The following is a 25220-nucleotide window of genomic DNA, read 5'->3' on the forward strand; positions in this document are numbered from 1 at the left end:
GATTAAGTTTTATAGACTTTACCCGTTGTCAAAGATGTAAAAAAATAGCTTTGTTTAGAAGGAGTGTAAGGGCGAAATGCCAATTGACTTATTTCACACGCACACTTCACAGAGTGGCGTTCCCTAACTGAAATATGCAAATACATGCTAGAACGTGCCAATAGGATCTCGCTAGCTCGTGCTTGGCTCTGCCCACCGGTTGCTTGTTTTGCACAGTGCCCACTATGATTAATTTGCTCTGATTAATTTGCTCTCATTGAAAATGACATGCTGCTGTCTATCTTGGGTTGATTATAAAACTCTTTGGCCTAGCGGTTAGTGTTGGACCAGTAACTGAAAGGTTATTAGTTTGAATACCTGAACCGATAAGGTGAAAAATCTGTCGATGTACCCTTGAGCAAGGTACTTAACCCTAATTTGCCCCTGGAATGCGGTACTACTGGCTGACCCTGTAAAACAACACATTTCTTTGCACCTGTCACAATAATAATAATATTAATAATGTGCTACTCCATTATACCTGCGCAGTTTGCGCAGTGAAGATGCCCTTCACTTCAGTACAGGCAATAGAAAATGCTCTGCAACTGCGCAGGATGTGTGACCAACCCCCATTGGACCAACCATATGTGCTGTATCCGCGAACAACGAGGCTGAACATTGTGGATAAAAATAAAAACAAGGAGAATGGGGAAGAAACAGAAAAAGTCAGGCGATGACAGGTACACGATAGTGTGGCCCGTGTGTCATACGATTTGAGAAAGTTGTGATGTATGCAACAGACTTCTATGAATATAGCTAGCTAACGCTAGTCGTACAGGCTGAGCTGGCTAGCATTAGCATGATACTGAAGCCATGAGCTTCATGTGGCGGCAGGTTGCTTTGGCTAGGCCTCCCGTCTCGGGCTTATTAATAAGCTAACGCTATCCTCGCGCACTTATTTTCTACCTTTCATATTGACAATGAATTAACCAATTTATCTCGTATAAACATACTTGATGCTGAACAACAGAGACACGAAACCGATTATTCTCGCTATTAGCTAGCATATGTTATGCAGCTACATTGGCATCCTACTACCAGCTAGCTAGCCAGGCTCCATGCAGTCACATAATGAAGTTAATTTCCATTAGCTCGTGAGCTATCTAACTTAGCTAGCTTGCTCGCCCACTAATCGGGAAACGCAGACAACTAGCTATATATGATGCAATTCTAGGAGGACATTGTCAGCGAACTATTGCTGAATCTTTGAGTCACTGACAGCACAAGTGAGGACCTCCAGCCTGGCTATGCCCCATGCCTGCAACAGCATTTCTTTTCATTGTGCTGTCAGAAAGGGCCCTCATTCATTGTCCCAACTGTCGCCTCTATGGCTTGAGTATCCATCCAATGGCTGTGTCCCCGTGTGAGTAAACATGGTCATTTGCGATTGATACCCCAGAGATTTGTTCTTGTCCTCAGTTTGGGGGGGGGGGGGGGGGGGGGCTTCAGAATAAATCAGAATACTGATCTCAATGGCTAGAATATATATACTATTTCCATTGCCAAGTATTAGGCATTACGACCAAAAGTCTTAACCAATGTTGTTGTTCATAAATTATGATACATTCCTGAATAGAGATGTCAATTGACACTGACTCACTTCTCATTACGACAAAGCCCTACAATGGATGCTTGTCTGCCAAGTGCACAAATCTACACTCGCTCCTTGTAGTAGGCACTCTTATCCACCCTTTGTAAGTCATGACCAGGTGTCTGCTTTTGACTGTGGGAATGAGCCTTGACAGATAATAGACAGAGAGACAGTAGGCTAAGTGTCGTGCTGGCTTGGTGGCGGCAGCTGCCATTTATGTTGATTATTGAGGGATATATATTGACTGACCTGCCGTGATGGTGAGCTCTCACCCCTTGTACTGTATACTGCTGATCTGCAGCCTGCTCCTGCTCCAGTCAACTCTGCTGAGGTCAAGACGATACCAGGCCAGGGCTAAAGATGATGCTGAACAGCAATGGCGGAAGGATATTAAAGATTGATTAACTATGGTCCTCTCTGTTCCCCATAGCCAACAACTATTACAGGTCTGGTCCAGAAACAACCACTAGCCCCTAACCCTAAAGGCACTTGTATATAAGCAATATTCATAGTAGTTATTACAGGTAAAAGGAATAACATTGATAGAACAGGATAACTCCATCAACATTCTGTCTATCAGCTGCTTCTTCATGATTTTATTACCCAGAGGCAAAGGCGTGTGCACTGTGCACCCTGTGTGTTTTACCCGGGGTTGGCCCCTGTTCATTCTAACATAGAGGTGCTTTCCACTGCTGATGCAACAGGCATGCAAGGAGGCTAGCCTCACCCTCTGTATAAAGTCTGAGGCTGAGCAGACGTAGGGCTTTTAGTCTGAAAGATCCATGTGCTGCTACAGGTAAGGTTATTGTGGTTGGATTGTGGATGGTTAGTAGTTGAGATGATCATTAGGTTCATAATGGTCATTACAGGTTAGGGACTGAAGTTGTTTGTCTTTCATGTTTGGTTTTCATCTTCACCCGTCTGACGTAAGACGGAAGGTCTAGAATTAGTTATTGCATATTTTTGGACTGAAGGCGTAACAGTGTCAAGTGTGCAGCTGCCATTCAGGTGGAGGTGTTGTTCTTGTTGGATGCACACTTCCCACTGTCAGGGTTGATTTGTGGCCACCAGCGAGTCATTTTAGGACTGCAGTAAAGCCTTCAAATCTGTCAACATTTTCTGTTGACAGACTTTTTAGTGTCCTGTGACTGCCTGGGTCTGTCTTTGTCGGACTGACTGACTGGGTCTGTCTTTGTCGGACTGACTGACTGACTGGGTCCTTAGTTATTTTAAAATGGAGCGTTCATTACTGTCGAAGAGAGAGAAATAAGACAATATAAAGACAATATAAAAGTGAAATGATCAAACGGTGAAATATGGTGATGTGACTGTCGGACTGACTGACTGGGTCTGTCTTTGTCGGACTGACTGACTGGGTCTGTCTTTGTCGGACTGACTGACTGACTGGGTCTGTCTTTGTCGGACTGACTGACTGACTGGGTCTGTCTTTGTCGGACTGACTGACTGACTGGGTCTGTCTTTGTCGGACTGACTGACTGACTGGGTCTGTCTTTGTCGGACTGACTGACTGACTGGGTCTGTTTTTGTCGGACTGACTGACTGACTGGGTCTGTCTTTGTCGGACTGACTGGGTCTGTCTTTGTCGGACTGACTGACTGACTGGGTCTGTCTTTGTCGGACTGACTGACTGACTGGGTCTGTCTTTGTCGGACTGACTGACTGACTGGGTCTGTCTTTGTCGGACTGACTGACTGACTGGGTCTGTCTTTGTCGGACTGACTGACTGACTGGGTCTGTCTTTGTCGGACTGACTGACTGACTGGGTCTGTCTTTGTCGGACTGACTGGGTCTGTCTTTGTCGGACTGACTGACTGACTGACTGACTGGGTCTGTCTTTGTCTGTCGGACTGACTGACTGACTGGGTCTGTCTTTGTCTGTCGGACTGACTGACTGACTGGGTCTGTCTTTGTCTGTCGGACTGACTGACTGACTGACTGGGTCTGTCTTTGTCTGTCGGACTGACTGACTGACTGACTGGGTCTGTCTTTGTCGGACTGACTGACTGACTGACTGGGTCTGTCTTTGTCGGACTGACTGACTGACTGACTGGGTCTGTCTTTGTCGGACTGACTGACTGACTGACTGACTGGGTCTGTCTTTGTCGGACTGACTGACTGACTGACTGGGTCTGTCTTTGTCGGACTGACTGACTGACTGACTGGGTCTGTCTTTGTCGGACTGACTGACTGACTGACTGGGTCTGTCTTTGTCGGACTGACTGACTGACTGGGTCTGTTTTTGTCGGACTGACTGACTGACTGGGTCTGTCTTTGTCGGACTGACTGGGTCTGTCTTTGTCGGACTGACTGACTGACTGGGTCTGTCTTTGTCGGACTGACTGACTGACTGGGTCTGTCTTTGTCGGACTGACTGACTGACTGGGTCTGTCTTTGTCGGACTGACTGACTGACTGGGTCTGTCTTTGTCGGACTGACTGACTGACTGACTGACTGACTGGGTCTGTCTTTGTCTGTCGGACTGACTGACTGACTGACTGGGTCTGTCTTTGTCTGTCGGACTGACTGACTGACTGGGTCTGTCTTTGTCGGACTGACTGACTGACTGACTGGGTCTGTCTTTGTCGGACTGACTGACTGACTGACTGGGTCTGTCTTTGTCGGACTGACTGACTGACTGACTGGGTCTGTCTTTGTCGGACTGACTGACTGACTGACTGGGTCTGTCTTTGTCGGACTGACTGACTGACTGGGTCTGTCTTTGTCGGACTGGATATGAAAATCATATTTGTGAAATGTGCTAATTTGATCAAGGCTGCAAATATTTGAAATACCACACATTCATTGCTAGTTTGTATCATTTTGCTGCTAACATGGAACCCAAACCTGGCTACGCGCCTGCGCCATCGTGCATAAATGTGTTTTGTCCCCCCACACCAAACGCGATCACGACACAAAGGTTAAAATATCAAAACAAACTCTGAACCAATTATATTAATTTGGGGACAGATCGAAAAGCATTAAACATTTATGGCAATTTAGCTAGCTAGCTTGCACTTGCTATCTAATTTGTCCTTTTTAGCTAGCTTGCTGTTGCTAGTCAATTTTTCCTGGGATGTAAACATTGAGTTGTTATTTTACCTGAAATGCACAAGGTTCTCTACTCCGCCAATCAATCCACACATAAAACGGTCAACCGAATCGTTTCTAGTCATCTCTCCTCCTTCCAGGCTTTTTCTTCTCTTGACTTTATATTGCGATTGACAACTTTCATAAATTAGGTGCATTACCGCCACTGACCTCGTTCGTCTTTCAGTCACCCACGTGGGTATAACCAATGAGGAGATGGCACGTGGGTTCCTGCTTCTACACTGCTCAAAAAAATAAAGGGAACACTTAAACAACACAATGTAACTCCAAGTCAATCACACTTCTGTGAAATCAAACTGTCCACTTAGGAAGCAACACTGATTGACAATAAATTTCACATGCTGTTGTGCAAATGGAATAGACAAAAGGTGGAAATTATAGGCAATTAGCAAGACACCCCCAATAAAGGACTGGTTCTGCAGGTGGTGACCACAGACCACTTCTCAGTTCCTATGCTTCCTGGCTGATGTTTTGGTCACTTTTGAATGCTGGCGGTGCTTTCACTCTAGCGGTAGCATGAGACGGAGTCTACAACCCACACAAGTGGCTCAGGTAGTGCAGCTCATCCAGGATTGCACATCAATGCGAGCTGTGGCAAGAAGGTTTGCTGTGTCTGTCAGCGTAGTGTCCAGAGCATGGAGGCGCTACCAGGAGACAGGCCAGTACATCAGGAGACGTGGAGGAGGCCGTAGGAGGGCAACAACCCAGCAGCAGGACCGCTACCTCCGCCTTTGTGCAAGGAGGAGCAGGTGGAGCACTGCCAGAGCCCTGCAAAATGACCTCCAGCAGGCCACAAATGTGCATGTGTCTGCTCAAACGGTCAGAAACAGACTCCATGAGGGTGGTATGAGGGCCCGACGTCCACAGGTGGGGGTTGTGCTTACAGCCCAACACCGTGCAGGACGTTTGGCATTTGCCAGAGAACACCAAGATTGGCAAATTCGCCACTGGCACCCTGTGCTCTTCACAGATGAAAGCAGGTTCACACTGAGCACATGAGCACCTGTGACAGACGTGACAGAGTCTGGAGACGCCGTGGAGAACGTTCTGCTGCCTGCAACATCCTCCAGCATGACCGGTTTGGCGGTGGGTCAGTCATGGTGTGGGGTGGCATTTCTTTGTGGGGCCGCACAGCCCTCCATGTGCTCGCCAGAGGTAGCCTGACTGCCATTAGGTACCGAGATGAGATCCTCAGACCCCTTGTGAGACCATATGCTGACACATGCACATTTGTGGCCTGCTGGAGGTCATTTTGCAGGATTCTGGCAGTGCTCCTCCTTGCACAAAGGCGGAGGTAGCGGTCCTGCTGCTGGGTTGTTGCCCTCCTACGGCCTCCTCCACGTCTCCTGATGTACTGGCCTGTCTCCTGGTAGCGCCTCCATGCTCTGGACACTACGCTGACAGACACAGCAAACCTTCTTGCCACAGCTCGCATTGATGTGCCATCCTGGATGAGCTGCACTACCTGAGCCACTTGTGTGGGTTGTAGACTCCGTCTCATGCTACCACTAGAGTGAAAGCACCGCCAGCATTCAAAAGTGACCAAAACATCAGCCAGGAAGCATAGGAACTGAGAAGTGGTCTGTGGTCACCACCTGCAGAACCAGTCCTTTATTGGGGGTGTCTTGCTAATTGCCTATAATTTCCACCTTTTGTCTATTCCATTTGCACAACAGCATGTGAAATTTATTGTCAATCAGTGTTGCTTCCTAAGTGGACAGTTTGATTTCACAGAAGTGTGATTGACTTGGAGTTACATTGTGTTGTTTAAGTGTTCCCTTTATTTTTTTGAGCAGTGTATAAACCAAGGAGGAGATGGGAGAGGCAGGAGTTGCAGCGCGATCTGCGTCACAAATAGAACTTACTTCTATTTTATCCCTTGACAACGCAGACACTTGTTGGCGCATGTGAGCAATGTTGGTGCAATAATTGACAAACATAGATTTCTACATTTATGTTGCATGCTCGCTCATGCGACGCGAGCGGTGTAGTCAGCCTGTAAGCCTGTATTTTTTTGTGACATAGCATATGGCAGAAATCTGCATGGAGAAGCATGTGGTTCCCAGCTATGCTTGATAATGCTGTCTTTTACCATGTGTAATGTGCGTCATATGTGATTTGCATGACTTTGTTTCAGTGCCAAAGACGATGGCATCGACCTTGACGCCCTAGCAGCAGAAATCGAAGGAGTGGGAGCCTCCAAGGAGCAAGGGAAAGGAAAGGCCAAGAAGAAGAAAGACAAAAAGAAAGACGATTTTGAGTAAGTCTTTATTTCTCTCTCTTCGACAGTAATGAACGCTCCATTTTAAAATAACTAAGGAAATAAGAACCAACTGCTGGATGGAAATATTTCTAAACTTGCCTTGGACTTTGCAGCCTACTGTGTATTGATCATAATGATTTGATCTTTAACAGTGAAGACGACATCCTGAAGGAGCTGGAGGAACTGTGTCTTGAAACCACAGGAGCTAAAGGCAGCAAGGTGAAGTGTAGCCATAGGCTAATCTTCATATGTAATGACCTAATACCAGGCGATAGCCCAATGCTAATCTGCATATGTAATGATCCTATACCAGGTTATTGCCCAGTGCTAATCTGCATATATAATGCCCCTATACTAGGCTATAACAGGGTTTCAGTAATAGCCGGCTTAAACAAATACATTAGAAAAGCTGATCATGCATTTTAGCCTATTGACGGAAATACCAATTGATGTAAATACATTTGACCGTTCATGCTTATTCTTTCTATGGGTTAATTAGCATAATTTAGTGTAATCAAATTGCCGCTTGTGTATATTCGTTATGTATCTTCTTAATCACATGTGCACAGCATACAGATACTGAGCCTTTAACCAGGAAAATCTGTCAGACAGAGCTTTTATAAGCCCAATCATTGCACAACAATTGTAAATGCAATCGTGTGTTGAAAACATTTTTGTGGCCACGATTAAAAATACCTGCTATTATTTTATTTCTCTACTGGTAATTGAAGCGTGCTTCCCATTCGTCATTCAAATGCACAGGAAACGGACGGCAGGCTTCATCAGGCTTCACACACCACTTTGCAATGAGCTGGAGGCAGTAAGCCTTTTGAAAACGTATAGCTACTTAATAGTTTGAAACCTCAACGTTTTACTACATATTATGAGGCGTGTTTTACCTTGCTTCAATGTAGACTAGGCAGAATCCGACCATATCCGTGGAGGAAAATATGTTATACAGACTATAGACTATTTCTCTTATTTTCTATTGGTTATCAACTTTCTTTCATTGTCTGGTAGCCAAATGCGCATTCCCGCCTACTGCCTTGTGCACATTGCTGACTTAATAATCTTAAAAAATCATATTTTTTTAAACACTTAAGCTAAATGTTCTGATCTGTTGCGTCCGACTCGTTGCTTTTTAAAGTATGTTTTATGTATCTGAGGCCTACTGGTTGTATGAATTTGGGATCTATCGTTCTACAACTGTCCCAGAGTCTGTTTGGGCTCTTTCTATCTCAACAAACTGTACAATAGAATAGGTCAACTTTTCTACTATGGGGGGTAGTAGATTGACAGGCTCATGCACAGTGATAAGGCTAGGGGATGCTAAGGTTTCCCTAAGTAAATTTAATTAAATTGCCAAAATGATATATCCTAATTAGCCTACTCCTGTCTATACAGAAATAAATGAAATCATTCAAAATAGGCTACTAAGCATGATTTGGCCACAGAGGATCATTAGCTTCCCCTAGACTTAAAAAATTATATAAGTTGTGGATTGTTTTAAATCCCGTTGCCTACAGTTGGAAGGAAAGGCAGCACGTGGAATTTGGGCAGCACACGTGGCAAATGCCAACTAGATTATTGTTGAGTTATGACTGTCAATGAAAAGAGGCCCAGCCAGGCATGTCGGAATATTTCGAAATTCAATCATGGGAAAACATAGTTTGGAAAGAAGCATGGCTATTGCTGTAAAGAGAAGACAATGAAAAGACTCTTATCTGTAAATTCTCAACTCAATTGAGCGTACAACCGTAGGCCCGTAGACTATCTTATTGGCACCAGCAGAGAGCATCGGCCATATCCCCGTTGAGTGTGCTTTGCTCATATTCACTCTTTATCATTGTCGTGTCAGTGTCACTTAAAAGTTTGTTTTTGGACTATAATTTCCTCCTCCAGTTTAGATTCTGTCACCCCTTCTGGTAGACCTATTATATGGACAACGTGGTTTCATTGGTCTGTTTGTCAGTGTCAGCAGAGTAGGCTACCCTGTCATTTGTCATTTCAAAAAAAATTCTGCTAATGTCTGCAGTCATATAAAGTGTAGTAGAATTGCATGAAATGTGTTTTTATAAAAGGCCACATTTTTTTACGCGCACAGAAAGAAAAAAGGTATCTGATATAGCCTAGGCCTCTACGCTATACTCGCTCCGCCTCGCATTGAACAGTCTTTTTTGCGAACTGTGATTGGGTTATATTATTAATCAAAATGTTGACTGTCTGATTTACTCCTTAAGAATAGTACGTTATCTTACATAAATCTGCTAATGCGATGATTCATGGAATGCTTTATTATTATTAGGTGCATTTTTCCTGGGAAAAATAGCTTCCCCAAACTTGAAACTCTCCGCCTATTTTTGCTGTTAGTCACTCGTCTTGTTGGCTGAGGAAAAGTTCATGTGGACAGTTATTCTAACGTCTTCAAAGTGCGCGGTAAGAAGGACACAGGTCACTGCATCCTGGACCTGTTCTGTTCAAATGAATTACCATCATCTACATGTGATGACTGTTATTCTGAGCACGTGGGTGGACGCCTAGTCAGGGTATGCACCCAATGCATAGTCCTATGGGTTCAGTCATGTCTGGCGCCGCATTTTCTAACCGGAAACCCTGGGCTAATAGCCCAATGCTAATCTGCTTATGTAATGACCCTGCACCAGGCTATAGCCAAATGCTAATATGCTAATGTAATGACCCAGTCTGGCAAAGCACATGCTTCTATGGAGCACTCATCACTTCCGCAATCCACAGAAACCAGACGCCACAGACGAGCCGGAGAGTGCCGCCGAGCCCCCACCGCCCACCAAAGCGGAGAAGAAGAAGACGCGGAAGGGCAAGCGAGCCAGCCTGGAGGATGACGGGGGGGACGACGAAGAGGTTTCGGGTACGGGTGACGTGGAAAACGAAGACAAGCAGAAGGACAAGAAGACGTCTGCTGCCCCCGCTGCTGCTGCTGCTGGCTCAGACTCTGAGGACGACGCCTCACGGACCCGGAGGAAACCCAAGGCAGGGAAGAAGGGAGGCCGCAAGGAGGCCTCGGACGAGGAAGAGGAGGATGACGATGGAGGTGCGAGGAAAGGAGAGGGGGGAGGGGAGGATGATTCAGATGATGACGACTCGGTGGACGCGTCGCAGGCCGGAAAGAAAGGCAAGAAGAAGAAGGGCAAAGCCAAGGCAGACAGTGAGGAAGAGGAGGAGGGAACCTTCAAGATGAAGACGGCAGCTCAGAAGAAGGCAGAGAAGAAGGAGAGAGACCGCAAGAAGAAAGAGGAGGACAGGGCTAAGCTGAAGAAGCAGAAGGAGAAGGAGGAGGAGAAAGAGGGGAGTATTGAGGTTGCAGCAGTGCCTAAGAAAGAGAAAGAGGTAGTGAAGAAGAGTGAGCCAGCGGTGGCCCCAGCAGCGGCCCCAACCCCAGCAGCAGCCCCAGCAGCGGCCCCAACCCCAGCAGCAGCCCCAGCAGCAGAGACGGAGGCAGCAGCAGAGATTGAAGATCAGGAAGGGGCTGATCCTCAAGGAGAGGGTGAGATTTACAATTGGTTTATATTGTATCCATTCCACAGTCTAAACGGCAACACTTTACAATTAGTTGCCCATATGCCATGTAGGAACTACTTTCGTTTTAAGAATGTGTAAATGCTTATCTGTACCCATTAGCTGCCGATGAGGTGCTTGAAGCAATTAATGGTAAGGGAAGGAAACAAACAGATTTCTGCTTCAAGGTAGCTTGTTACATGCCTTAATTTTGCTGGACCCCAGGATGAGCAGCTAATGGGGATCCATAATACATAGTAATACACGTGTTAATGTGTACAATAGTAGTAGTTACAATAGTAGAAGTCTACTCATCTTAATTCTGTACCCATTAGCTGCCGATGCGGTGGTGGAAACAATGAATGAACCCAATGGTAATGTTTTCAAAGTAGTTAAAAGTGGCGTTACTGTGTAGTTACATGCAATTAGTCCAAAATGTAGAAATGGCTTGCATAGTTACTGATTTCTGTCTGGGGTTTTGTGTTACTTCAGAAGAGGAAGGGGGAGACAAGAAGGGCAAGAAAGACAAGAAGAAGAAGAAGGGGGAGAAGGAGAAAGAGGAGAAGAAGAAGGGACCCAGCAAGGCCACAGTGAAGGCCATGCAGGAGGCTCTGGCGCACATGAAGGAGGAAGAGGAGCGCGCCAAGAAGGAGGAAGAAGAGAACCTGCGTCGCCTGGAAGAGCAGGAGGCTCAGAGACTGGAGCAGGTTTAAGCACACACACATATACACACACACACACACTGTGTGTATACACACACACACACACACACACACACACACACACACTGACCTCTTACCAACTGACCTCTTCAATGTAACACCTACAGGAGCGTCTGGAACAGGAGCGCAAGGAGAAGAAGAAACAGAAGGAGAAAGAGAGGAAGGAGAGGCTGAAGAAGGAGGGCAAACTGCTGACCAAAGCCCAGAAAGAGGCCCGGGCCAGGGCTGAGGCCACACTTGAACTCCTGAAGGCCCAGGGTATTGAAGTGCCATCCAAAGACGACTCGGTGCCAAAGAAGAAGCCAGTGTACGGAGACAAGAGGAAAAAGAAGCCCCAACAAGCACAGACCCCTGAAGGTAACAGCGTCTTCCAATCCACATCAACATGTCCAACTGCAAAATCATCTATCTATTTGTTTGTGCCTCATCCCTCATTCCTCCTCTTCCCTGTCAGAGATCTCAGAGGTCATGTCACCCACGTCGGAGACGGCAGAGCTAATCATCTCACCGATGGCGGTGGAAACTCCTGAAGTAGCAGCAGGTAAAATGGACCATAGATCTCGGAGATGGAGCCTGCCTTAATGTCCTCCGCTTGTTGTCCAGATCTGGGTGTAACGCCAGACAACTTTCATTGCCTCAGTCACATTTTGTGTCATGTCTTCTTGTCCCTCCCCCCAGAGGTAGAGCAGAAAGCTGAGTCTGCAGTTGATGACTGGGAGGCTATCGCTGAGGCCATCGATCAGGACAAAGGTAAGACAGGACAGACTTTAGGTTTTAGCAATATGGCACTCTCCCAAAGGCTTGGTGGAATTTTCTCCGCGCTTACACCTCACATAACGTCTCTTCTCCCTCTACAGAGCTGAAGACGGTCCACATTGAGGTGAAGCCAGAGACGCCAAAGCAGCCCCAACAGAAACCCTCGTCACAGCCGGAGGAAGAGGAGGACGAGGAGGAAGAGGACGAGGAGGAAGAGGATGACGAAGAGGAGGACAGTGAGGAGGAGGAGGAGAAGGAGAGTCAGCCTCACACACCGCAGCAGGCCCCAGCCACTAAGAGGAAGGGAGGGAAGGAGAGCTCAGAGTCCAGTAGTGACAGCGACTCCGATGACGATCGCACTAAAGAGGAGCGGATCTACAACAAGGCCAAGAAGCGTATTGAGGTAGTCTCACACATATACACACACACACACACACACACACACACACACACACACACATCCCGTCAACATTGTTAAACGGTAGAGAAGTCTAATGTTGTTCTCTCTGTGCTCCTCCTGTGTAGAAACGGCGAGCAGAGAACATAAAGAACATAAACCTGGACAAGCTCCGCTCCCCCGTCGTCTGTGTACTGGGCCACGTAGACACAGGCAAGACCAAGATCCTGGACAAGCTGCGGCATACACACGTACAGGACGGAGAGGCAGGAGGGATCACCCAACAGATCGGAGCCACTAACGTACCGCTGGAGGCCATCGTAGAGCAGACCAAGATGGTGAAGAACGTGAGTACTGCTGCACCTCTCCCTTCAGCTCAGACCCAGTCATACACTGAACACTGAGTGTACAAAACATTAGGAACACCTTCCTAATATTAAGTTGTACCCCCTTTTTCCCTCAGTACAGTCTCAATTCGTTGGGGCATGGACTCTACAAGGTGTCAAAAGCGTTCCACAGGGATGCTGGCCCATGTTGACTCCTATGCTTCACAGTTGTCAAGTTGGCTGTATGGCCTTTCGGTGGTGGACCATTCTTGATACACACGGGAAACTGTTGAACGTGAAAGACACAGCAGCGTTGCAGTTCTTGACACACTCAAACCGGTGCGCCTGACACCTACTACCATGCCCCGTTCAAAGGCACTTAAATCTTTTGTCTTTTCCATTCACCCTCTGAATGGCACACACATACACAATCCATGTCTCAATGCTTAAAAATCCTTCTTTAAACTGTCTCCTCACCTTCATCGACACTGATTGAATTGGATTTAACAAGTGACATCAATAAGGGATCACAGCTTTCACCTGGATTCATCTGGTCAGTCTGTCATGGAAAAAGCAGGTGTTCCGAATGTTTTGTACAGTCAGTGTATGTAGGGCATTGGATTTGAATAGATAGTTGGTGTTTAATGGCTCTTTAATCATTTCATTGTTTCCTCTTCAGTTCAACAACGAGGCCATTAAAATCCCAGGAATGCTGATCATCGACACCCCAGGCCACGAGTCTTTCAGGTAAACCCTCATTCAGGAAAATGTGTGTCCACTGCCCTAAATGTGTTGGTCTGACTACATCTCGCTCCATCTGTCTGTGTGTCCAGTAATCTGAGGAACCGGGGCAGCTCTCTGTGTGACATAGCCATCCTGGTGGTGGACATCATGCACGGCCTGGAGCCTCAGACCCTGGAGTCCATCAACCTGCTCAAGGAGAAGAAGTGTCCCTTCATTGTAGCACTTAACAAGGTCAGTCTGTCTGGTCAGACATGCTCATAGCTTACCTCTGGGATGGATAGATGGATAGATAGATGTCTAGTAGAGGACTTGCATGTATTAAAGGCACTCAATGGCCCACAATTCACTGGGAATAAAGCTACCAGGTTACAATAGCTTGCGGAAGTCTTTTTTTTGCACTAGTAGTTAATTGGTTCCCCATCCATGTGACATGATGTGTATTTTTGTCCCTTCTATTCGTTCCATTTCTATGTCTTCTCCAGATTGACCGTCTGTACGACTGGAAGAAGAGTCCGGACACAGACGTGGTGGCCACACTGAAGAAGCAGAAGAAGAACACCAAGGATGAGTTTGACGAGAGGGCCAAAGCTGTCATCGTGGAGTTCGCCCAGCAGGTCACTAACTATATGAACAAAGGAGGGGGAAAGAGTTTTGGAGTTGACAGCACTTTTCACTATTGCGATGCACCTATTGTGTGAACCCTGAGTGACCCTGCATCTTAGAGACTGCTGCCCAATGTACATAAACATGGAACACTAGTCACTTTAATGATGTTTACCTACTGTTTTACCCACTTCATATGTATATACTGTATTCAGTAGAGATTCATTAATAGAAAAGGTGTGTTATATAACTACTGCTGTACAAACCTTTTCTATTGATATACTGTCCATACTGTATACACACTATTATATGTGTATACATATATTTATATTCTGGTCTCTGACATTGCTCGTTCTGATATTTCTTCATTTCATTCGTATGTTGTTATTGTGTTAGACAGTACTTCACTTGTAGAGCTAGAAACATAAGCATTTCACTGCATCTTAACATCTACAATTCTGCGTATGCGACCAATGAACTTGGATTTGATTTAATGTCTGTCTTGTGTATTCGTACAGGGTCTGAACGCAGCCCTCTTCCATGAGAACAAGGACCCTAGGACCTTTGTGTCTCTGGTGCCCACGTCGGCCCACTCCGGGGACGGCATGGGCAACCTGATCGCTCTGCTGGTGGAGCTCACCCAGACCATGCTGGCACGACGCCTGGCACACTGCGACGAGCTCAGGGCGCAGGTCATGGAGGTGAGGGACAATTACTACATTACGGTCACAGTTTATGGGGACGAGGAAGAATAATCCTCCCTGTTGTTGTCACGGTTAGATTGCTGTTATTTTAGGGTCGTTTCCGTTACACCAGTCACACTACCGTTACGTCAGTGTCATTACCGTTGCGTCATCTAACACTTAATGTTGTATTAAACTCAAGATGTGTCCCTGTCCATCCTCAGGTGAAAGCCCTGCCTGGTATGGGCACCACTATAGACGTGATCCTGATCAACGGGGTTCTCCGGGAGGGCATGACCATCATCGTCCCGGGGGTGGAGGGACCCATCGTCACCCAGATCAGGGGGCTGCTGCTGCCTCCACCCATGAAGGAGCTCAGGGTCAAGGTCTGGAGGAAATGTTTATGTTGGGCCTTTCTTTATTAAAGAGCACTTGTAGGAGCAGCAAACAGTTATGACCTGGTTTCAACGGAATGTCATGCTGTCCATGACTTGGCTAGGGGTTAATCCTAACTTCCATTTCCATGTCTCATTTTCACTAAATAATTCACTGTCAATAGCAGACTAAGCGATACTTTGGCGGTGGAAGTTAGAATTAGCAGCAGGTAGCCTAGCGGTTAGAGCATTGGGCCAGTAACCGAAAAGTCGCTGGTTCGAATACCCGAGCCGACAACGTGTAAAATCTGTCTGTGCCTTTGAGCAAGGGGCGCCGTACTACTATGGCTGACCCTGTAAAACAACACATTTCACTGCACCTATCTGGTGTATGTGACAATAAAACCTTTAAAAAAATTATTGGCCCCATAATGATGATCTGTGTGTAGTATGAATGAATGATCTGAGCCCCTGTCCTCTTTAGAACCAGTAGGTAGTATTAATGAATGATCTGACCCCCTGTCCTCTTTAGAACCAGTAGGTAGTATTAATGAATGATCTGACCCCCTGTCCTCTTTAGAACCAGTAGGTAGTATTAATGAATGATCTGACCCCCTGTCCTCTTTAGAACCACTAGGTAGTATTAATGAATGATCTGAGCCCCTGTCCTCTTTAGAACCAGTAGGTAGTATTAATGAATGATCTGACCCCCTGTCCTCTTTAGTACCACTAGGTAGTATTAATGAATGATCTGACCCCCTGTCCTCTTTAGAACCACTAGGTAGTATTAATGAATGATCTGACCCCCTGTCCTCTTTAGAACCACTAGGTAGTATTAATGAATGATCTGACCCCCTGTCCTCTTTAGAACCAGTAGGTAGTATTAATGAATGATCTGACCCCCTGTCCTCTTTAGAACCAGTAGGTAGTATTAATGAATGATCTGACCCCCTGTCCTCTTTAGAACCACTAGGTAGTATTAATGAATGATCTGAGCCCCTGTCCTCTTTAGAACCAGTAGGTAGTATTAATGAATGATCTGACCCCCTGTCCTCTTTAGAACCAGTAGGTAGTATTAATGAATGATCTGACCCCCTGTCCTCTTTAGAACCAGTAGGTAGTATTAATGAATGATCTGACCCCCTGTCCTCTTTAGAACCAGTAGGTAGTATTAATGAATGATCTGACCCCCTGTCCTCTTTAGAACCAGTAGGTAGTATTAATGAATGATCTGACCCCCTGTCCTCTTTAGAACCAGTAGGTAGTATTAATGAATGATCTGACCCCCTGTCCTCTTTAGAACCACTAGGTAGTATTAATGAATGATCTGACCCCCTGTCCTCTTTAGAACCACTAGGTAGTATTAATGAATGATCTGACCCCCTGTCCTCTTTAGAACCACTAGGTAGTATTAATGAATGATCTGACCCCCTGATCCTCTTTAGAACCACTAGGTAGTATTAATGAATGATCTGACCCCCTGTCCTCTTTAGAACCACTAGGTAGTATTAATGAATGATCTGACCCCCTGATCCTCTTTAGAACCAGTATGAGAAGCATAAGGAGGTGTGTACGGCCCAGGGAGTGAAGATCCTGGGGAAAGACCTGGAGAAGACCCTGGCAGGGCTCCCCCTGCTGGTGGCCCACAAGGAGGATGAGGTGGCCGTGCTCAGGGTGAGACTGGCACATTTAAGCAGTAAGGCCCGGGGGGGTGTGGTATATGGCCAATGTACGGCTAAGGGCTGTTCTTATGCCCGACACAACGCAAATTGCCTGGATACAGCCCTAAGCCGTGGTATATTGGCAATATACCAGAAACCCTTGAGGTGCCTTATTGCTATTATAAACTGGTTACCAACGTAATTAGAACAGTAAAAATAAATGTTTTGTCATACCCTGGGTATATGGTCTGATATACCACAGCTTTCGGACAATCAGCATTCAGAGCTCGAACCACCCAGTTTATAATGTACTGTGTATCAGGGGTTCTTAAAAATGTTCAGCTCGAGACCCAAATGAGAAATTGACCCTGTGACCCAAATCGTCCTCCAACGACCCAAATTAAGAAGAAATAGTGTGGGATTATGGATGTATTCTCATTATTCGCAACCCACTTGGAACCCGACCCATAGTTGAAGAAACCCTTCTGTGTATGAAAACAGGGCTGTGTCTCAATAGTGTTAGACTGGATCCCTCTGCCACCTACGGCAACATGTCCATCTCTGAGTTAGTTACTAGTACACACACACACACGGTGCATTGAGATCCTCTGCGTTGTGATCCCCCTGCAGGATGAGCTGGTGCGGGAGCTGAAACAGACTCTGAACTCCATCAAGCTGGAGGAGAAGGGTGTGTACGTCCAGGCCTCCACTCTCGGATCCCTGGAAGCCTTGCTCGAGTTTCTACGAGTGTCCAAAGTGCCTGTGAGTATCACTCACATATACACACACACACCGTATCAAACTACAATATAGTATTGAGATAACGTGCTGTAATGTTCATGTTTTTCCGTCTCCTCCAACAGTACGCTGGCATCAACATCGGTCCAGTCCACAAGAAAGACGTGATGAAAGCTTCCACTATGCTGGAGCATGACCCACAGTGTGTGACCTCTTCTGTCTTCTCTCCTTTCTATACCCTGTCATACATTTGTTTGATTGGATACTGTCTCAGCGTAATTAACCCTGTCTGTGTAAACTGGACAATAACAAATCAATGCTGTTCTGTTGTAGGTATGCAACGATCCTGGCGTTTGATGTGAAGGTGGAGAGGGACTCTCAGGAGATGGCTGATAGTCTGGGGGTCAGGGTGTTCAGCGCTGAGATCATCTACCACCTGTTTGATGCCTTCACCAAGTACAGAGAGGACTACAAGAAGGCCAAGCAGGACGAGTTCAAGTACGTGAACACACACACACTGCATGATACAACCATAACTTTGTTTTGCTGTCATAGGCCATAGCACAAGTGATCCACACTCAGCCCATTGGAAGGCTACACCTGTCCTGCCTTGGATGGGTTTCCAGACAGGACAGTAGGTGTGGGTTATGCCTGGGCTAGGTTTCCAGACAGGACAGTAGGCGTGGGTTATGCCTGGGCTAGGTTTCCAGACAGGACAGTAGGCGTGGGTTATGCCTGGGCTAGGTTTCCAGACAGGACAGTAGGTGTGGGTTATGCCTGGGCTAGGTTTCCAGACAGAACAGTAGGCGTGTGGTATGCCTGGGCTAGGTTTCCAGACAGGACAGTAGGCGTGGGGTATGCCTGGGCTAGGTTTCCAGACAGGACAGTAGGCGTGGGGTATGCCTGGGCTAGGTTTCCAGACAGGACAGTAGGTGTGGGTTATGCCTGGGCTAGGTTTCCAGACAGGACAGTAGGCATGCCTGGGCTAGGTTTCCATACAGGACAGTAGGCGTGGGGTATGCCTGGGCTAGGTTTCCAGACAGGACAGTAGGCGTGGGGTATGCCTGGGCTAGGTTTCCAGACAGGACAGTAGGTATGGGGTATGCCTGGGCTAGGTTTCCAGACAGGACAGTAGGCGTGGGGTATGCCTGGGCTAGGTTTCCAGACAGGACAGTAGGCGTGGGGTATGCCTGGGCTAGGTTTCCAGACAGGACAGTAGGTGTGGGTTATGCCTGGGCTAGGTTTCCAGACAGGACAGTAGGTATGGGGTATGCCTGGGCTAGGTTTCCAGACAGGACAGTAGGCGTGGGGTATGCCTGGGCTAGGTTTCCAGACAGAACAGTAGGCGTGTGGTATGCCTGGGCTAGGTTTCCAGACAGGACAGTAGGCGTGGGGTATGCCTGGGCTAGGTTTCCAGACAGAACAGTAGACGTAGGGTATGCCTGGGCTAGGTTTCCAGACAGGACAGTAGACGTAGGGTATGCCTGGGCTAGGTTTCCAGACAGAACAGTAGGTGTGGGGTATGCCTGGGCTAGGTTTCCAGACAGGACAGTAGACGTAGGGTATGCCTGGGCTAGGTTTCCAGACAGGACAGTAGGCGTGGGGTATGCCTGGGCTAGGTTTCCAGACAGAACAGTAGGCATGGGGTATGCCTGGGCTAGGTTTCCAGACAGAACAGTAGACGTAGGGTATGCCTGGGCTAGGTTTCCAGACAGGACAGTAGACGTAGGGTATGCCTGGGCTAGGTTTCCAGACAGAACAGTAGGTGTGGGGTATGCCTGGGCTAGGTTTCCAGACAGGACAGTAGACGTAGGGTATGCCTGGGCTAGGTTTCCAGACAGGACAGTAGGCGTGGGGTATGCCTGGGCTAGGTTTCCAGACAGAACAGTAGGCATGGGGTATGCCTGGGCTAGGTTTCCAGACAGGACAGTAGGCGTGGGGTATGCCTGGGCTAGGCTTCCAGACAGGACAGTAGACGTAGGGTATGCCTGGGCTAGGTTTCCAGACAGAACAGTAGGCGTGGGTTATGCCTGGGCTAGGTTTCCAGACAGGACAGTAGGCGTGGGGTATGCCTGGGCTAGGTTTCCAGACAGAACAGTAGGTGTGGGGTATGTCTGGGCTAGGTTTCCAGACAGGACAGTAGGCGTGGGGTATGCCTGGGCTAGGTTTCCAGACAGAACAGTAGGTGTGGGGTATGCCTGGGCTAGGTTTCCAGACAGGACAGTAGGTGTGGGGTATGTCTGGGCTAGGTTTCCAGACAGGACAGTAGGTGTGGGGTATGTCTGGGCTAGGTTTCCAGACAGGACAGTAGGTATGGGGTATGCCTGGGCTAGGTTTCCAGACAGAACAGTAGGTATGGGGTATGTCTGGGCTAGGTTTCCAGACAGGACAGTAGACGTAGGGTATGCCTGGGCTAGGTTTCCAGACAGGACAGTAGGCGTGGGGTATGCCTGGGCTAGGTTTCCAGACAGGACAGTAGGTGTGGGGTATGTCTGGGCTAGGTTTCCAGACAGGACAGTAGGTGTGGGGTATGTCTGGGCTAGGTTTCCAGACAGGACAGTAGGTGTGGGTTATGCCTGGGCTAGGTTTCCAGACAGAACAGTAGGTGTGGGTTATGCCTGGGCTAGGTTTCCAGACAGGACAGTAGGCGTGGGGTTAGCCTGGGCTAGGTTTCCAGAGAGGACAGTAGGCGTGGGGTATGCCTGGGCTAGGTTTCCAGACAGGACAGTAGGTGTGTTTTATGCCTGGGCTAGGTTTCCAGACAGGACAGTAGGTGTGGGGTATGCCTGGGCTAGGTTTCCAGACAGGACAGTAGACGTGGGGTATGCCTGGGCTAGGTTTCCAGACAGGACAGTAGACGTAGGGTATGCCTGGGCTAGGTTTCCAGACAGGACAGTAGGCGTGGGGTATGCCTGGGCTAGGTTTCCAGACAGGACAGTAGGCGTGGGGTATGCCTGGGCTAGGTTTCCAGACAGAACAGTAGGCGTGGGTTATGCCTGGGCTAGGTTTCCAGACAGGACAGTAGGTGTGGGTTATGCCTGGGCTAGGTTTCCAGACAGAACAGTAGGTGTGGGTTATGCCTGGGCTAGGTTTCCAGACAGGACAGTAGGCGTGGGGTTAGCCTGGGCTAGGTTTCCAGACAGGACAGTAGGCGTGGGGTATGCCTGGGCTAGGTTTCCAGACAGGACAGTAGGTGTGTTTTATGCCTGGGCTAGGTTTCCAGACAGGACAGTAGGTGTGGGGTATGCCTGGGCTAGGTTTCCAGACAGGACAGTAGATGTGGGGTATGCCTGGGCTAGGTTTCCAGACAGGACAGTAGACGTAGGGTATGCCTGGGCTAGGTTTCCAGACAGGACAGTAGGCGTGGGGTATGCCTGGGCTAGGTTTCCAGACAGGACAGTAGGCGTGGGGTATGCCTGGGCTAGGTTTCCAGACAGAACAGTAGGCGTGGGTTATGCCTGGGCTAGGTTTCCAGACAGAACAGTAGGCGTGGGTTATGCCTGGGCTAGGTTTCCAGACAGAACAGTAGGCGTGGGTTATGCCTGGGCTAGGTTTCCAGACAGAACAGTAGGTGTGGGTTATGCCTGGGCTAGGTTTCCAGACAGGACAGTAGACGTGGGGTATGCCTGGGCTAGGTTTCCAGACAGGACAGTAGGCGTGGGGTATGCCTGGGCTAGGTTTCCAGACAGAACAGTAGGTGTGGGGTATGCCTGGGCTAGGTTTCCAGACAGGACAGTAGGTATGGGGTATGCCTGGGCTAGGTTTCCAGACAGGACAGTAGGCGTGGGGTATGCCTGGGCTAGGTTTCCAGACAGGACAGTAGGTATGGGGTATGCCTGGGCTAGGTTTCCAGACAGGACAGTAGGTGTGGGGTATGCCTGGGCTAGGTTTCCAGATAGGACAGTAGGTATGGCGTATGCCTGGGCTAGGTTTCCAGACAGGACAGTAGGTGTGGGGTATGCCTGGGCTAGGTTTCCAGACAGGACAGTAGACGTAGGGTATGCCTGGGCTAGGTTTCCAGACAGGACAGTAGACGTAGGGTATGCCTGGGCTAGGTTTCCAGACAGGACAGTAGGTATGGGGTATGCCTGGGCTAGGTTTCCAGACAGGACAGTAGGCGTGGGGTATGCCTGGGCTAGGTTTCCAGACAGGACAGTAGGCGTGGGGTATGCCTGGGCTAGGTTTTCAGACAGGACAGTAGGTGTGGGGTATGCCTGGGCTAGGTTTCCAGACAGGACAGTAGGTGTGGGGTATGCCTGGGCTAGGTTTCCAGACAGGACAGTAGGTGTGGGGTATGCCTGGGCTAGGTTTCCAGACAGGACAGTAGGTGTGGGGTATGCCTGGGCTAGGTTTCCAGACAGGATAGTAGGTGTGGGGTATGCCTGGGCTAGGTTTCCAGACAGGACAGTAGGTGTGGGGTATGCCTGGGCTAGGTTTCCAGACAGGACAGTAGGTGTGGGGTATGCCTGGGCTAGGTTTCCAGACAGGACAGTAGGTATGGGGTATGCCTGGGCTAGGTTTCCAGACAGGACAGTAGGCGTGGGGTATGCCTGGGCTAGGTTTCCAGACAGGACAGTAGGCGTGGGGTATGCCTGGGCTAGGTTTCCAGACAGGACAGTAGGTGTGGGGTATGCCTGGGCTAGGTTTCCAGACAGGACAGTAGACGTAGGGTATGCCTGGGCTAGGTTTCCAGACAGAACAGTAGGTGTGGGGTATGCCTGGGCTAGGTTTCCAGACAGGACAGTAGGCGTGGGGTATGCCTGGGCTAGGTTTCCAGACAGGACAGTAGGCGTGGGGTATGCCTGGGCTAGGTTTCCAGACAGGACAGTAGGCGTGGGGTATGCCTGGGCTAGGTTTCCAGACAGGACAGTAGGCGTGGGGTATGCCTGGGCTAGGTTTCCAGACAGGACAGTAGGCGTGGGGTATGCCTGGGCTAGGTTTCCAGACAGGACAGTAGGCGTGGGGTATGCCTGGGCTAGGTTTCCAGACAGGACAGTAGGCGTGGGGTATGCCTGGGCTAGGTTTCCAGACAGGACAGTAGGTTTGTGCTGTAGTAACAGTTTTCTCTGTCATTCTCCACAGACACATTGCTGTGTTCCCCACTAAGCTGAAGATCCTGCCTCAGTTCATCTTCAACTCTAGAGACCCCATAGTCATGGGAGTCAACGTGGAGGCTGGGGTCCTCAGACAGGGAACCCCAATCTGTGTGCCCAGCAAGGGGGTGAGTGTCTGTGTATATGTAGAGTGCAGTGTGTGTTTGTGGGACCTGTTTCTATCTTGGTAGGATGTAGAAACAGGTGTAATAATATTATCTCACTGATTTCCTCCCTGTCAGTTTGTGGACATTGGCATCGTGACCAGCATTGAGATCAACCACAAGATGGTGGACAGTGCCAAGAAGGGCCAGGAGATCTGTATAAAGATTGAACCGATCCCCGGAGAGGCACCCAAGATGTTCGGCCGACACTTTGAGGCCACCGACATCCTCGTCAGCAAGGTACAGTCACAGAGAGGAGAAAGGCAACACTTTTCTTTGCAATGTTCAAATTACCGTGTGGTGGATTTTCAGGTCAATACAGTGTATCAGATGTTGTAAGTACTCACTGTTACATTGTACTGACAGCAGGTACCCAAACTCTAACAACGTTGGGTTCTGTACTAGAAGTAGTGGACCATAATGAGAATAGGGAGACTTAGGAGTTCTGAATGTGGTCTTTTGTTTGTTCTCCAGATCACCAGAGCGTCCATCGATGCCCTGAAGAACTGGTTCAGAGACGAGATGGGCAAATCTGACTGGCAGCTCATCATGGAGCTCAAGAAGACTTTTGAAATCATCTGAACGGAAGAACGGGCACACACCTTCATGTCTTCAGACGGCCGCAGCACACTTACACACAAACACACACACCACTGATCATGTGACACCTGATCAAAGACACACACACACACACACACTTGTTCATCACACCCAAGTATGCATACATCCATAAATGGTGGGAGCAGTGCAGTGTCCCACTTTCCCCCTCTCCCCCATCCCCTCCCCTCTGGTGGGTGGGGGAGTGTATTTTTAGAGGGGAAACAGTGTTTTTCTGTGAGAAACCAAACTATTTCCTGCTGTTGTTAACAGTGACAGTTTAGACAGCATTGACACACACACTATTCCAACCTGCCTGTTGTTTGGAATCATCTTGAGTTTTGTTTTTCATTTTGCCTCTCTCTCTCACTCTCCACATCCGTCTGCTGCTGGAGTCCTGCCCCCTGTAATCACTCTGGTGTTCAGGCTGGGGTGAGACAGGAGAGGGGGCGAGTGGGAGTGAAGAACGCTGGGTCAGGCGTCACCGGAACCACAGATCTACAGAATTCAGCAAACTGGGTTTGACAAGTTTCCGTGGGTGCCATGTTGGCACCGGAAGTCGCAAGGAGAATGACATTCCACTGAGAATGCAAATGAGAACCTTATTGTTATGACACGTTGGTTGCCAACATGGAGGCTAGTTTGCTGAACTCTTTATATCTATCACGGATCAAGGGGAGCTGTGCGCCAAAGGCCTGAGCCAATTAGAAGAGGGGAGAGGGGAGGCATTCTTACCAGAAGTTTTAGACGTCTGAATAATACGACCTTGTCAGTGTTTTCTCTTTTCTTGAATGCAGTTATTTTATGGTCCTTTTAAAAAGCCCCTCCCTCTCTGACATCACCACCACCCATCACCAGCCCCCCTGTCAGCGCAGTTCGACTGGTGCTTACGGACGTTTTTTACCATGAATGAACTAGGTGACAAACTAGGCGGTCCCTCTCCTCTCTACTTGAGTTCAAAATGTAAAAGATAATAAAAAATCTACATCAATAAAGACATATTTATAGAAGTCGCAAACTCTACCCCCTCTGCCTTGTTGTATATTTTGGATAATGGTATGACTGGAATATGCATTGAATTCAATTCTATGAAAAATAAATATGAAGTGCTACTTCCCCTGGTTTCATATGCTGTTATTAGTGAGGTCGAGTTCCCCTGGTTTCATATGCTGTTATTAGTGAGGTCGAGTTCCCCTGGTTTCATATGCTGTTATTAGTGAGGTCGAGTTCCCCTGTTCCCTGATTTTTTTTCCCCAATAACTTAAATCATGAAATTTCATCAATTTCTGCAGAATGGGTGGATGGCTGTATTTGTTAAGTCGTTTTTCTTTCATGCGACTCTATACAGTTATAGTGCACAGCAAATGTAGGTTGTGTTGTACAAATGGCAATAATAGCTATTTGAATAGAAAGAAAAATTTAATCACCCTCAAGGTAATGGAGATTTTATATTCTGCAGGCAGGGGGCGCTACAGTTCATTCTAACGTGGGATTCGGGAGTCCTATAAATTAAATATTGTAGTCCTTGTAATAAACGGTGTATTATGCAAAGCTTTATATTTATACACATTAACACACAGTTTAATACCGATTGAATAAGTAAATACAATCATTTGAGCGTTAAAATGCAGTAGCCCACTCTGAAATCTAATATCATGGATTGTATTATAAGGAGCTATTATTACAGCAACCTTTAATAGTTGATGTAGGCCCAGCTAACTCATGTAAACGTATGCAAATAATTAAGAGTAAAATATTAAACAGCCAACAGGGGGACAGTCTCTAAAAGCAGTTATAGTTTTACAT

The 25220-nt window shown here is 47.8% G+C and overlaps 1 protein-coding gene across 1 annotated transcript; it reads left to right on the top strand.

Moving 5' to 3' along the window:
• Positions 1–605: 605 nt before the first annotated feature.
• On the top strand, positions 606–24531 carry LOC120051395 (eukaryotic translation initiation factor 5B-like). Its single transcript, XM_038998237.1, has 22 exons — positions 606–719; positions 6897–7019; positions 7175–7241; positions 9777–10545; positions 11049–11263; positions 11386–11635; positions 11733–11819; positions 11957–12028; positions 12136–12437; positions 12560–12778; positions 13437–13504; positions 13591–13732; positions 13984–14115; positions 14623–14805; positions 15012–15173; positions 16704–16835; positions 17453–17584; positions 17686–17762; positions 17894–18058; positions 22643–22781; positions 22896–23057; positions 23292–24531. Exons 1-22 carry the CDS (start codon positions 685–687, stop codon positions 23397–23399), a joined length of 3741 nt encoding a protein of 1246 aa, XP_038854165.1. The 5' UTR covers positions 606–684; the 3' UTR covers positions 23400–24531.
• Positions 24532–25220: the final 689 nt, after the last annotated feature.

Source organism: Salvelinus namaycush, chromosome 7, assembly GCF_016432855.1.
Source record: "Salvelinus namaycush isolate Seneca chromosome 7, SaNama_1.0, whole genome shotgun sequence".
Classification (NCBI taxonomy): Eukaryota; Metazoa; Chordata; class Actinopteri; order Salmoniformes; family Salmonidae; genus Salvelinus; species Salvelinus namaycush.

Excerpts from the sequence above, each read along its gene's own strand:
- LOC120051395 (XM_038998237.1), top strand. The coding sequence starts at position 685 with ATGGGGAAGAAACAGAAAAAGTCAGGCGATGACAG. Across the intron at positions 12,029-12,135 it reads GGCCATCGATCAGGACAAAG|AGCTGAAGACGGTCCACATT; the intron begins GTAAGACAGGAC and ends CTCCCTCTACAG. Across the intron at positions 15,174-16,703 it reads TGAAGGAGCTCAGGGTCAAG|AACCAGTATGAGAAGCATAA; the intron begins GTCTGGAGGAAA and ends GATCCTCTTTAG.